General features: G+C 40.3%; 1 protein-coding gene across 1 annotated transcript in view; it reads right to left on the bottom strand.

The window, feature by feature from the left end:
* The window catches only part of DBT (dihydrolipoamide branched chain transacylase E2), a 70,695-nt gene extending 68,776 nt beyond the window's left edge, over positions 1–1,919 (bottom strand). The window contains exon 1 of the mRNA XM_077120128.1: positions 1,818–1,919. Within this exon, the coding sequence (XP_076976243.1) occupies positions 1,818–1,868 (51 nt within the window). The 5' untranslated portion in view covers positions 1,869–1,919. The remainder of the gene's footprint in view (positions 1–1,817) is intronic.
* Positions 1,920–14,393: the final 12,474 nt, after the last annotated feature.

Genomic DNA, 14,393 nt, shown 5'->3' with positions numbered 1-14,393 from the left:
ATAGGTGTGAGGGTTCTATTCTGGAGCCTAGAGTCTAATATGCCTTGGAGGCACATGGCAGACACTATAAGATGCCTAAAGCCCAGCTTTTCCAATCTTCCTTGTGCTAGCAGTGACTAGGTAACAGGTCTACCCAGTCAGTCTGGCTGGTACCACTAAGAAGTTGCAGTAACCCCCCTGTGATCATGACAGAAAGGCCAAATGAATGACTGAAACAACAACCTTGATGATGTTAAGCCTATACATCAATCAATGCCAGTTGCTATGTAACTGTCGGCTGCTTTTAAGCACGGATACTCAATTTCCTATTTATTTCTTGGGTTTTCACCATGTGCTGCTGAAAATTACCTAATACACACAGAACTGGAGATTTGTAGAGGTGGTAGAATATATAGGTCTTGAATACACTTTGATGGATGATTCAGGAATTTTAGTAATCATCAGCGTTTGGACTAAAGCCGAAGTACTGGATGAGATCACCTAGGAATGGGAGAAGTGCAGAGGACCGAAGTCAGAGCCCATAGAGACACCAATATTTAAAAATTGGGAAGGTAAAGAGGAGAAGGAGATTGGGAAGAGATGGCCAAAGATGTAGCAAGAAGAGTATCAGGAAGCTAGTATCACAGAGGACAAGGAAGAAAGGCCAAAGTTTTGGTAATGATTGTGTTATGACACGTGAATGCAATTAAAAACACTGAATTGGATACTTGAAAGTGATTAAAATGGGAAATTTAATCTTGTATGTATGTAACCACAATTTAAAAAAAAAAGGACAGAGGATAATATTTCTAAGTGCTGCTGAGAAGAACTCTTTTCTCTGGTTATGTTATACATCCTTCACAAGTCTCAAATACAGCATCCTCTGGAAACTTGTCTGACCCCCAAATACATAGTAGGAGTCCGTTCCTATGTGTTCTTGTAGCTCTATGCACTTGTTCCATTATAGCACTTCTTATGCTGTGTTGTAATTATTCACTGTCCATCTCTACTTCCTCTGGCCCCCTCCCCTACAAGGCTATAAATTCTGAGAGGGTCTATCTTACTCATATTTGAATCTCCAGTGCCTAGCACAGTATATGGTCCACAATATGCTCTTGAAAGATTTTGTAAGATTGGGGACGACTACTTTAGGAAGATCTTGGGAAAGGGACCTAGAGAGTAAACCCAGTGCAAAGAGGACGAAACAGTATGATTACTATGATGTTCAGCGTTTGGTGCTAAAAGACTGTGTATGTGTGTGAAAGGGGGTTAGCACAGATTGTAGTAAATTGTAGTCCGGATGATGACAGAGTTGGAATTATATGGGGTGCAGGTAGAGAAGAGAAGTACAGACCAAAAGTGAAGCACCAGCCTCTCTGCTCAACCGAGGGAAGGACCCGCGGAGTTTTTCTTTGCTTCTCTGGTCTCCTCCTGTAGACTGTAAGTTCCCCGGGAGCAGTGACTGGCACACACTGGGTGCTCGGTAAATACTGAGTGAATATACTTCTCTGTGTCCCAGTGCATTGTGGCCGGCAAGTAGAGTACTCAATGAAAAGTTAAACGAATGGCTAGCGGGGCTTCGGGTGGTGAAGGAGCGGGAGAGCGATCACGTCACTGCAGAACAGCGCCGGGTTAAGGGGAAAGAGTGGGTCTCCAGACCTGTAGGCTCGCACCCTTCTCTGCCCTTCCTTTTGCATGCATTCCTACACTTTTCCGTACCCTCGGGGAACGCGGGGCATTCGCCCTGGAGCGAGATGAGGTGAAGGTAACACATCCCCCTCGGACGACCTGGGATAAACCACTCCGTCCCGGCCTCACGCTTACACAAACCTCCTTACCAGACGGCGAGAATGCCAGACGCAAGTTCGCAGAATTCGCACTGCCGCCATCTTACTCCGGAAATGACAGCTGCTCCCCTGTTGGAAGAGGAGCTTCCGCGAAGCGACCTATCGGGAGCAGGAAAACGCACCGCCCCCATGAGCGGCCAATCAGGAACGAAGGAATGAGCCTCCCAGTGAACAGCCAACCAGGAGGCGGGGGCGGGGCCTCAGTGAAACTGTTGTACGGCGGGAACCCTGGCTGAGAAAAAGGCGTGGAAGAAGGGAGAAGTGGGAAGGCAGCTCAAATTTAATTTCAGGGGACAAAGCTTGGCAAGGAACTCAAGCAAGGAACTCATGGTACTGCTGTGTAAGTACATGTGCAACAATGATGATCTTTTTAATCCATGTAATGAACGAAATAGTGTTAAGGGAGTACAAAGGAGGCACCTACCTGGAGAAAATCAAGTCTGAGCAAGACTTGAAGGATGCGTGGGTGAAAACGCCTTGTAACCGCCTTGAGTAGAGAAAATGTGACATTTCTTTATTTCATAGCAAGGGTCTTTACCACTAGTTGATTCACCAGTCCATACTGGAATACTTTTCAATGACAGGCATTTCTTACTCACATTTAAAATTCTTGAGTATTAATAATTGGCTTCGATTTTTTTTTATGAAAGATGTACAAGATTACACTAGTGTCCAAAATAAACAAGCCATCACCATTTTCTTCCCTTCTTAGAGACTGTTTTCTGATGCAACTCTCTAGCATATTTGTCACAGACACGTAACTTTGGTTTTACTTGTCTCTGGGTAGAAAATGTCTAATTCAGGTCACGAAATGGAAGCAATAAAGAAAACGTCAGGGTTTAAACAGGCTTCCTCAGAACATCTTGGAGGCCACTTTCTAAAAATGTTCAGATGGACATTGGTCTGCTCTTAGTTTTTACATGGGAATAAAGATATGCACCGATGTTTAAAAAATTACAGAGAAAAACATTACAGAGGCAATGTTATAAACATTATAAATTCTCAAGATTGAAGACTAGTGGCTGTGAAACAAAAATCTCAGGTATTTCACAAACTCACTGTTTAATATTAGAGAAATTTGCTCTTGTTTACCTCATTTGCCTATCAGTGTATTTCACATTAAAAAAAACTACTGTAAGCAATACTCTAAATCACTTATTTAAAATGTGGACTAATGAAAAGAACCAAAATTTTAAAAAATTTCCCATTAACAAAACATTTTATAGGCATTGTTAATATATTTGATAATTCCATATGCATATTTGCATAAAAGAAAGATGCAGTAGTTGTGTCTTTTCTTTATTGCTTATAGATCATGTCTATTTATATATAGAGAGAAGCATATAAATCAATACAAATGGTAACCCATTGAAAATGGACAAAATATATGAAAAGACAGGAGATACATGAATGGCTAATTAACACAGGGAAAGGTGCTCAACATCTTTATCACAGAAATGCAAATTAAATCCACAAAAAGATACAACTACTCATCTATCAGAATAGCTAAAAAGTCAATAACAGCAACAGAACAAAAGAAAAACAGAATAACATACCAAATTCTGGTGAGTATCTTAGCAACTGAAATCTCATGCATAACTGGTGTAAATGTAAAATGGCATAACCACTTTGGAAAAATTGTTTTGCAGTTTCCTAAAAAGTTAAACATTCACCTGCAATATGACCCAGGAATTCCACTGCTAGGAATGTACCCAAGAGGTATAAAAATATATGCTTACCCAAACATTTGTAAAAACATGTTTTTAATAACTTTTTTCACAATAGCAAAATATTTGTAACAATGAAATATTCACTTACAAGAGAATGGAAGGGCAAATTGTGGTGGGGGAAGGTAAATTGTAGTATATTCATACAATGAAATATGACTCAGCAGAAACAACAGTAACAAAAATTACTGCTAAACATAACAGCATGGAAGAATCTCACAGACATTATGTTAGTGGAAAAAGCTGGATACAAAATAACACATATTGTATGATTTCATTCACATAAAGTTGTAGAACAATCCACCTAATTTAGAGTGATAGAAATAATAGTGTATTCCAATGGGAGGCTGGGCCCTTACAGGGACATATGAAAATTTTCTGGAGTTACCAAATATAGTTTGAATGGGGTGTTGCTGGTTGCATGGGTGTATACATTTGCAAAAACCCATCAGTTTGTATGCTTGAAATCTGCTAATTTAGCAGTATTTACATTTTATCTTCATAAAATGTGCTGGTTTGAAAGGAAGTATGCCCCCTAAGAAAAGCCATGTTTTGATATAAATCCCATTTCATAAAGGTAGAATAATCCCTATTCAATACTGTATATTTGAAACTAATGAAATCATCTCCCTGGTTGATGTGATTTAGTCAAGAATGGTTGTTAAACTGGATTAGGGGATGACATGTCTCCACCCATGTGAGTGGGTCTTGACTGGTTTATTGGAGTCCTATAAAAGAGGAAACATTTTGGAGAAAGAGATTCAGAGAGAGCAACACTACGAAGCAGAGTCCACCAACCAGCGACCTTTGGAGATGAAGAAGGAAAACGCCTCCCGGGGAGCTTCATGAAACTGGAAGCCAGAAGAGAAAGCTAGCAGATGACGCCGTATTCGCCATGTGCCCTTCCAGCTGAGAGAGAAGCCCTGACTGTGTTCACCATGTGCCTTCTCACTTGAGAGAGAAACCCTGAACTTCATTGGCCTTCTTGAACCAAGGTATCTTTCCCTGAATGCCTTTGATTGGACATTTCTATAGACTTGTTGTAATTGGGACATTTTCTTGGCCTTAGAACTGTAAACTAGCAACTCATTTAATTCCCCTTGTTAAAAGATGTTCCGTTTCTGGTATATTGCATTCCGGCAGCTAGCAAACTAGAACATAAAATAAAAATAATGTGTTGAGGTAAGAAAGGAGAGATAATTGTAGGGAATTTTCCAGTCTGAATTATTGACCACGTCCTGAGCATGATAAATAGAAATGAATCCACATCTATACCCTTAATTATATAATTGCAGAATTCTAGGATAAGTAATATCTTTAAAAGTTACCAAAACAAGATAGATTATCTCCACAGAATATCTACAAAGGAACAATAACAGACTGACCATAGGTAGACAAACTGATCATCAGATTTCATATTTTAAGTATTAGATGCCAGCAGACAACAGAGCAGTAATTTCAATTCAGAGGGAAATGATTGCCAAGCCAAATTTCTGTACTTTCCATACTTCCATAGACAAAGTATCATTCAATAGTGAGAGTGAACTATGTACATTTTCACATCCCATGGCAAAATTATGGAAAAATGTATTTTAGTAAGAAGAAAGATAAACTTGAATGAAAGGATGGATATAAAAAGCAATGATAACCGAGGAAAATTTTAAAACAATTAGGTAAATCTTAGTAAGTATTGATTATAACTATACATACGCAAACACACACTCTTTTCTTTAAGAGAGAAATAAGGTGGGACTAAAATAGTATATAATAATAGAAGATGAGAAGTTAGAAGAAAGTTAATGTGTTTAACTGCTTACCAAGTTCAAGAGATTAAAATACTGACTAAATGAAGACTTTAAGAAAAAAAAAGCACAGAGTTAAGTATAGTTATTTTAAGTATTATACTTTAATAAAAATATAATTTATAAATATCAATACATTCCATTGTGTGGGTGTATATATTAAATTATTAAAGTATCTGGGAATGTATTTCCTTATTGAATTCCATTAATAATAAAGGCTCTGACTTTCAAATACATTAAACATGAATTTATTTCTGAGATGACAATTGCCCTACCTATTTAAATGAAGAGCAAGATCTTGATATTTTAATTGAAATACTAGTGGTCAGTGAGAAGGAGGAGTAAGGGGTATGCTATGTATAAGTTTTTTCTTTTTTCTTTCTTTTGCTGGAGAGATGCAAATGTTCAAAAAAATGATCATGGTGATGAATACACAACTGTGTGATGACATTGTGAGCCATTGATTGTACACCATGTATAGAATATATGTCAAGAATATTTGTATGTTTGTCATGAACAATAAAAAGTTTTTAAAGATATTAGGATATCAATATATTTAATTTAATCAACCCCTTTTGGTCTAGAAAAACCTGCACAAAAGCAGGTCAGTAAGTAAACCCATCATATTCTTTATAAAAAAATTAAATTAGTCTTGGTTCTGATTACAAAAATCACAACAGTCAAAGGTACATTACATATATCATTTTAAAAATTTTCAGTGATTGTGTGGTTTTTTAACTTTTTTTAAAATTACATAATATACCAAATATACAAAGCAAAGAAAAAAAGTGATAGTTTTCAAAGCACTCTTCCACAAATAGTTACAGGACAGATCCCAGAGTTTGTCTTGGGCTACCATACCATCCTCTCAGATTTTTCCTTCTAGCTGCTCTAGAACATAGGAGGCTAGAAGGAAAAAATATTTGTTTATCATCACAATTGACTTTTTTGTGAAAAATAACATATATACAACAAAGCAATAAATTTCGAAGCATAGCACAACAATTAGTTGTAGAACAGATTTCAGAGTTTGGTATGGGTTACTATTCCATAATTTTAGTTTTTTACTTCTAGTAAAACTAGATACTAGATACTGGAGAGTAAAAGAAATATAAATTTAATGATTCAGCAATCAAGTTCACCTTCTCTGTATGACAGTAGTTGTGTCTTTAAAGAAAATTATTTTTCCCCAGAGCTTCTATAGTATCTTCTTTTATCTTTCCTTTTAACTCTAACTTCTCCACAGAAAATATCTAGTTTACTTATTTCCTTTACTCTTATTACCTAATTGATTTGCATTTTCAGTATACTATATGAATATTCTGTATAACATCCTTCTTGCCTGTTCACTGGTTAATCCCTTTACGCTAGCCAAGAGAAACGAAAACATGCCCACACAACAACTTGTACATGAAAGATCGTTATTCATAACAGCCCCAAACTAAAGCCATCTGAATGGATAAACAAAATGGTGTTTACCCATACAATATTATTCAATTATATAAAGGAGCAAAGTACTTATACATGCTGCAACATGGAGAATCCTCAAAACACTATGCTGCAGGGGTGCACGCCCCCATCCCCTGCCCCCATATGCTCCCGCACTATGTGGACTCCTCCCTTGGTGCTTGGTCCAGCTGCCCCAGGAAGGATGCTCTGCAGACTCCTCTCCTGACACGGAAGATGGCCTCAGAAATGTAAGTTGCCAATGAAGTGTGACACATTTTTTTTTAATGACACGAAAGTTCAAGTGCTCGATTCCAGAAAGAAAAAAAAGAAAGTTGTCACTTGTCTGTCTCAGTGCAGACAGAAAGTGCATCACTGTGGAAAGCAAGGAGATCTTGGTTGGAGATGCTGGGGTGACCATAACCCCAAATCCTTTCAAGCATTTTGTGGCAATACTTCCTGAAAAAAAAACAGTCACTATGATTTGTATGATGCAAGCTTTGAAACCAAGGAATTCAGAAAAGGAGTTGACTGGGGGGTGAGAGAGCTCGAGCTAGCACCTCTGAAATTTGAGGTGAGCTCCAAGGATGTGATGAAAAAGAAATTTCAAGGCAGAAAGTGGAATGTCAAGCAAATAGAGGCCCTCATTTCAGGTTCGTGTTACTAAAAACTGGGTGGATCCTTAATAGTAGCTCTTGAACCAAGCCCAGTATAGATTATCATCAGTGCCATAAATCAAAAGCTTCGGTGTTTGATGCTATCCTCTTGCTGTATAAGTAAAGCAAATATATTTTGATCAGAATCTTACTGAGAGGAACCTATGCTTATTTTCTAGATCAAACTAAATGTTCAAAAAAAAAGTACAAATGGCTCTAAAGTCTAAATTAAGCTTAATTGCTGTGAAATTAAATTCTGACTGATCAAATGCCTGTTTTATTGAGTTGGCTTCTAAAGATTATTGTTAAGCTCAGGATTTGTAATGATGCAGTTCACAAAACAATACCAGGTCATATGAAGAGAATTATTATATCGTTGTTAACCTTGGCAGTCCCTTTGCGTTTTTTGTTTAGAGAACTGGTCATAACCTGGTTATAATTTTGGCCATAATTCTTTACTCCTCCTTGAGCTAAACTGAAAAAGGGAAAATAATTCCTCACAACATATAATAGACTAATATACTTACTAACTATAGTAGGATTGTCAGGCAGTCTTCAATTCTACCAAATGTGTTGTGGACACTGCCTCAAAAATGTGTACACTTATGATAAATGTGGATCTTGCAGAGCACACTTCAGAAGCATAGTAGTAAATCAGGAATTAGCTCCCCATACCTGAGCTCCCAACTTGCTAGCTGAGAGACTGTCCCAATAGAATGACTTTGCATTTTGAAGATCATGGTGTGTGTATTAGTTAGGGTTCTCTACAGAAACAGAATCAACAGGAAACATTCACAAATATAAAATTTATGAAAGTGTCTCATGTAACCGTGGGAACACAGAGTCCAAAATTCATAGGGCATGCTGTGAAGCTGACGATTCCAGTGCAGGGTCTGGACAAACTCCACAGGAGAGGCTTGCTGGTTGAAGCAGGAAGAAGAACCTGTCTCTTCTGAATCCTCCTTAAAAGGCTTCCAGTGATTAGATTAAGCATCACTCATTGCAGAAGACACTCCCTTTGGCTGACTACAAATGGAATCAGCTGTGGATGCAGCTAACGTGATCATGATTTAATTCTATGACATGTCCTCATTGCAACAGACCGGCCACCACTTGCCCAACCAGACAAACAGGTACCACACTTGGCCAAGTTGACACATGAACCTGACCATGACAGTCCACCCCTTGCCAACTTGGCAGCTATACAAATCACCTTAAAACATACCTAATTTCTAAATAAAAAACAGTAAAACACATGTTTTTTTTCTTTCACCTAACAATACTCAACTGTCCTGCATATAACTGGAAACACATTAAATCTTCCAGAACAGGGTGCAAGTCCTTGGGTAATATTCATTCTTAAACTTGATATCTTACAACTTAAATACTATAACATGAACAAAATGGCATTACAGTTCTTGTTTCTGTAACTGATCATATGGCCGTAGTTATATTTATCACTACCTTCTTCCACTATTCATTCCATGTTCCCTTTACCCTCAGCAAGCACTTCAGCTGGCCATGGTTCTTTGCCTGGTGGGGTGACCCAAACCTTCATTCCTGAAGTTTCAGAGACATTGGTAGTCCTGCCTGATTCGGTTGTTACAGTTTTTCATTGATTTTAATCACAGTGCATGGTAGTACTAAAAGAGGCCCTAGGGGATCTCATATATTACAGGAAACCTCTTCTTTACCTTCATTGTGTAGTTGCAGTCCTATTTCCCCCGATAGTCAGGGTCAAATACCCCAGCCAGTAAGGTAATCCCCTTCTTGGCTTGTTGATCCAGGGGCATGATTAGCCCAAAGTGACCAGGAGGCCGTCTTAGATTCCAGTTCAATGGAATCATTGTTGTTTCTCCTGGTGGAAGCACAACCCATTTTGGAATTAAAACCTCTAGATAGCAGAGCTCAGGGTCACAGGGACAGGAAGCAAAAGTTATCTTAGTGGATCATAGGGGTAATAGTAAATAGTACCATTCGCATTTCCACCCCTTTGTTCTTGGACCCATGGATCCTGGCTATGGGAGAAACAGCACCATACAGTGGATGCTGATTCAGAACATACACAGCTTCCTGGAGAACATTTCCCCAGCCCTTCAAGATATTGCCACCTGGTTGGCACCATAATTGAGTTTTCAAAAGGCCATTCCACCGTTCTATCAATCCAGCTGCTTCTGGATGACAGGGAACATGGTGAGGCCAGAGAATTCCATGAGCATGTGCCCATTCCCGCACTTCATTTGCTGTGAAGTGTGTTCCTTGATCAGAAGTTATGCTGTCTGGAATACCATGACAATGGATAAGGCATTCTGTAAGTTCATGGATGGTAGTTTTGGCAGAAGCATTGCATGCAGGGAAAGCAAACCCATATCGAGAGTATGTGTCTATTCCAGTTAGAACAAATTGCTGCCCTTTCCATTAATGGAGTGGTCCAATGTAATCAACCTGCCACCATGTAGCTGACTGGTCACCTCAGGGAATGGTGACATATCGGGGCTGAGTGTGGGTCTCTAATGCTGGCAGATTGGGCACTCAGCAGTGGCTGTAGCCAGGTCAGCCTTGGTGAGTGGAAGTTCATGCTGCTGAGCCCATGCATAACCTCCATCCCTACAACCATGACCACTTTGTTCATGAACTCATTGGACAGTGACAGGAGTTGCTGGGGAAAGAGGCTGACTGGTATCCACAGAATGAGTCATCTTATCCACTTGATTATTAAAACCTTCCTCTGCTGAAGTCACCCCCTGGTGCGCATTCACATGGGACACAAATATTTTCATGTTTTTAGCCCACTCAGAAAGATCTATCCACATACATCTTCCCCAGTCCTCTTTGTAACCAACTTTCCAATTATGGTCTTTCCAAGTCCCTGACCAGCCAGCCAAACCATTAGCAACAGCCCATGAGTCAGTATACAAACGCACCTGTTGCCAGTTCTTCTTCCAAGCAAATGAACAACCAGGTGCACTGCTCAAAGTTCTGTCCACTGAGAGAATTTTCCCTCACCACTGTCCTTCAAGGACACCCCAGGAAAAGGTTGTAGTGCTGCAGCTGTCCACTTTTCGTGTGGTCCCTGCATATTGTGCTGAACTGTCTGTAAACCAGGCCTGAGTTTTCTCTTCCTCAGACAATTCACTGTAAGGAACTCCCCAAGAGGCCATAGCTCTGGCCTGGGAAAGAAGATAATGTGGTAGGAGTGGAGACCATGGACATTTGGGCCACTTCCTCATGTAATTTACTTGTGACCTCAGGACCTGCTCTGGCCCTATCGCATACATATATACCATTTCCATTTGGCAATAGAGTGCTGCTGTGCAAGCCCAACTTTATGGCTTGGTGGGTCAGACAACACCCAGCTCATGATAGGTAACTCAAGTCTCATGGTAAGTTGGTGGCACATCGTTAAGCATTCAATCTCTACTAAGGCCCAGTAGCAGGCCGAAACCTGTTTCTCAAAAGGAGAGCAGTTATCTGCACCAGATGGTAAGGCTTTGCTCCAAAATTCTAAAGGTCTGCATTGCGATTCTCCTATAGGGGCCTGCCAAAGAGCCCAAACAGCATCTCTATTTGCCACTGACACTTCCAGCACCATTGGATCTGCTGGATCATATGGCCCAAGTGGCAGAGCAGCTTGTACAGCAGCATGGACCTGTCGCAGAGCCTCCACTTTTTCAGGTCCCCACTCAAAATCAGCAGCTTTTCTGGTCACTCGATAAATGGGCCAGTGTATGGCCCAAATGAGCACACCCAAATGAGGAATATGTTGTCACCAAAATCCAAAGAGACCAACTAGGCATTGTGCCTCTTTTTTCGTCATAGGAGGAGCCAAATGCAGCACCTTATCCATCACCTTAGAAGGGATATTTCGACATGCTCCACACCACCGGACATCTAGAAATTTCACTGAGGTGGAAGGCCCCTGTATTTTTGTTGGATTTATCTCCCATCCTCTGACACGCAAATGCCTTACCAATAAGTTTAGAGTCGGTGCTACTTCTTGTTCACTAGGTCTAATCAACATGATATCATCAATATAATGGACCAGTGTGATGTCTTATGGGAGGGAGAAATGATCAATGTCCCTGTGGACAAGATTATGACATAGGGCTGGAGAGTTGATATACCCTTGATAGAGGGCAGTGAAAGTATATTGCTGACCTTGCCAGCTGAAAGCAAACTGTTTCTGGTGGTCCTTACTAACAGCCATTGAGAAAATAGTATTTGCCAGATCAATACCTGCATACCAGGTACCAGGGGATGTATTGATTTGCTCAAGCAATGATAACATATCTGGAACAGCAGCTGCAATTGGAGTTACCACCAGGTTGAGCTTATGATAATCCACTGTCATCCTCCAAGACCCATATGTTTTATGTACAGGCCAGATAGGAGAGTTCAATGGGGATGTTGTTGGAATCACCACCCCTGTATCCTTCAAGTCCTTAAGGGTAGCAGTAATTTCTGCAATCCCTCCAGGAATCCAGTATTGCTTCTGATTTACTATTTTGCTAGATGGGGTAGTTCTAGTGGCTTCCACCTGGCCTTTCCCACCATAATAGCCCTCATAGCATGAGGTAGCGAACCAATGCGGTAATTCTGCCACTTGCTCAGCATGTCTGTTCCAATTATACATTCTGGAACTGGGGAACTAACTACAGAATGGATCCAGGGGCCCACTGGACCCACTGTGAGATGGATCTGAGCTACAACTCCATTGTTACCTGGCCTCCATAAGCCCTCACTCTGATTGGTGGACCAGAGTGATGTTTTGGGTCCCTTGCAATTAATGTCACTTCTGAACCAATGTCTAATAATCCCCGAAATATCTGATCATTTCCTTCTCCCCAATGCACAGTTACCCTGGGAAAAGGCTGTCAGTCTTCTTGGGGAAGGCTTGGAGGAAGATTAACAGTATAAATTCATGGCAGTGTAACAGGGTTCTCCACCAAAGGGACCTGGCCTCCCCTTCATTCAAGGGGTTCTGGATCTGTAAACCGTCTCAAGTCTGGAAATTTTTTAAGGGACCGTGACTTTGTGTTTTTGTAATTCAGGTTAGACATCAGTTCACTTGATCTAGAACTCTTTTTATTTATTTAGCTCAAACAAGAATTTAGTAGACTGCCCTTCTATTGTACTTCTAGGTACCCCATGATTTACTAGCCAATGCCACAAATCTCTGTGAGTCATATAATTTTGACTCCTGCTTTGAGTTTGCTGTCTATTATAATAGTCACGTCTATCTTTCTTTGGCGATTAAGTGCTGCCACCTGGCTCCTGCCAACTCGGGATCTGGTCATTCCCATTGCGTTTAAGGATTCCAGCTCAGTGACAGCAGTTCCTATAGTAATATCTGACCTAGAGAGAAGTGGAACTACGGAGCTCTTCAGGGATGATGGCGCTAGTCTCACAAATTTATTTCTCACTGTCCTGGTAAAAGGTGCATCCTCTGGACATTACTGGAGTGTAAAAGCAGGCTTTGCATGCTAAATCCACTCTAACATTCCAATCTCTCTAAGCCTCTGGATCCCCTCATCTACATTATACCAGGGCAGTTCTGGCATTTCAACCTCAGGTAATGTCGGCCACCTTCTGATCCATGTTTCAGCCAACCATCCAAACAAACTGTTAATACCTTTTCTAACTGCTCGAGCTATAACATTGAATGCAGAATCTCTGCTTAGTGGACCCATATCAATAAATTCAGCTTGATCCAGCCTTATATTCCTCCCACCATTATCCACACCCTTAAAATCCATTGCGACATGTACTCCCCTGATTTCAGTCTATATAAACTGGAAAATTCATGATTACTTTGGAGTATAATGTACCTCCTCATGTGTGATACTTTGTACCTTGCCATTAGAGGCTGTTGGGACTTTAGTCTAGTTATAAGTCTGGAGGAAATGAGGGGTGGTGGGGGTGGGTCATGAAAAGTATTAGAAATATCTTCCAAGCCATTTACTTCAGGGCATTCATTTGCAGTTTCATTTGGTGAAACAGGGTTAATCACTCTAGGGCTACTCTCTTAAGGAGGAGGTTGGATGGCCAACTCCTCAAGGCAGGCTGGAATTGGGGTGGCTATGTCCTCAGGGAAAACTATTACAGGTTTATCTACAGAAGACTCAGCATGACCTAGGGTTACAACCTCACCCCTGACATCATTGTGAATCCATATGTCACCATCCCTTTTTTTCAGGCTCCAATCAATGCCTTCACTTTAACAGCAGACACCATGCAATATTGAGATTTCGGTTTATGTTGTAAAGTTGCTTACTCTGACAATAAGATTCTGAATCTGATTTTCAGAAATCTCAAGTCTACAGCTACAGGAAATAAGATTTTTCTTCAGGATACTCATAGAAACTTCTACATCTGTTGGATGGCGCTTAAGCTTCTCCTTTGAAGCCTTAAGCCCATCCCTTTCACTCCTTAATGTATCCAGTGTATCTAACAACAACTAGCCAACATCACTATACCTCTTATTTCCACAAAACTCTGTAAAGGTGCAAAAAACATTATTCCCCAGAGCCTGGCTTCACACAAGTGAAACATTTGGAGAATTGAATGGTGATATTTTGACTATTTCTTTTGCCAACTCACTCCATGGATTGGGAGTGTCATTCTGATTATGGGAATCAGAGTCCTTAGTGCCTTTGAGTCCAGCCAGAGTAGAAAACCATTCATAAAAACCCATTTTTAAGATTCTGTTTCTTAAGAACCACTCCTGGTACCAAGTTGTATTAGTTAAGGTTCTCTAGAGAAACAGAATCAATGGGAAACACTTGCGAATATAAAATTTATAAAAGTGTCTCATGTAAACGTGGGATCGCAGAGTCCAAAATTTTCAGGGCAGGCTGGGAAGCTCACGATTCCAATGAAAGGTCTGGACAAACTGCACAGGAGAGGCTTGCCAGCTGAAGCAGGAAGAGATCCTGT

Source organism: Tamandua tetradactyla, chromosome 11 (assembly GCF_023851605.1).
Source record: "Tamandua tetradactyla isolate mTamTet1 chromosome 11, mTamTet1.pri, whole genome shotgun sequence".
NCBI classification, from domain to species: Eukaryota; Metazoa; Chordata; class Mammalia; order Pilosa; family Myrmecophagidae; genus Tamandua; species Tamandua tetradactyla.
The sequence above is the reverse complement of the archived record's forward strand: the minus strand, read 5'-3'. Positions and strand labels throughout refer to the sequence as shown.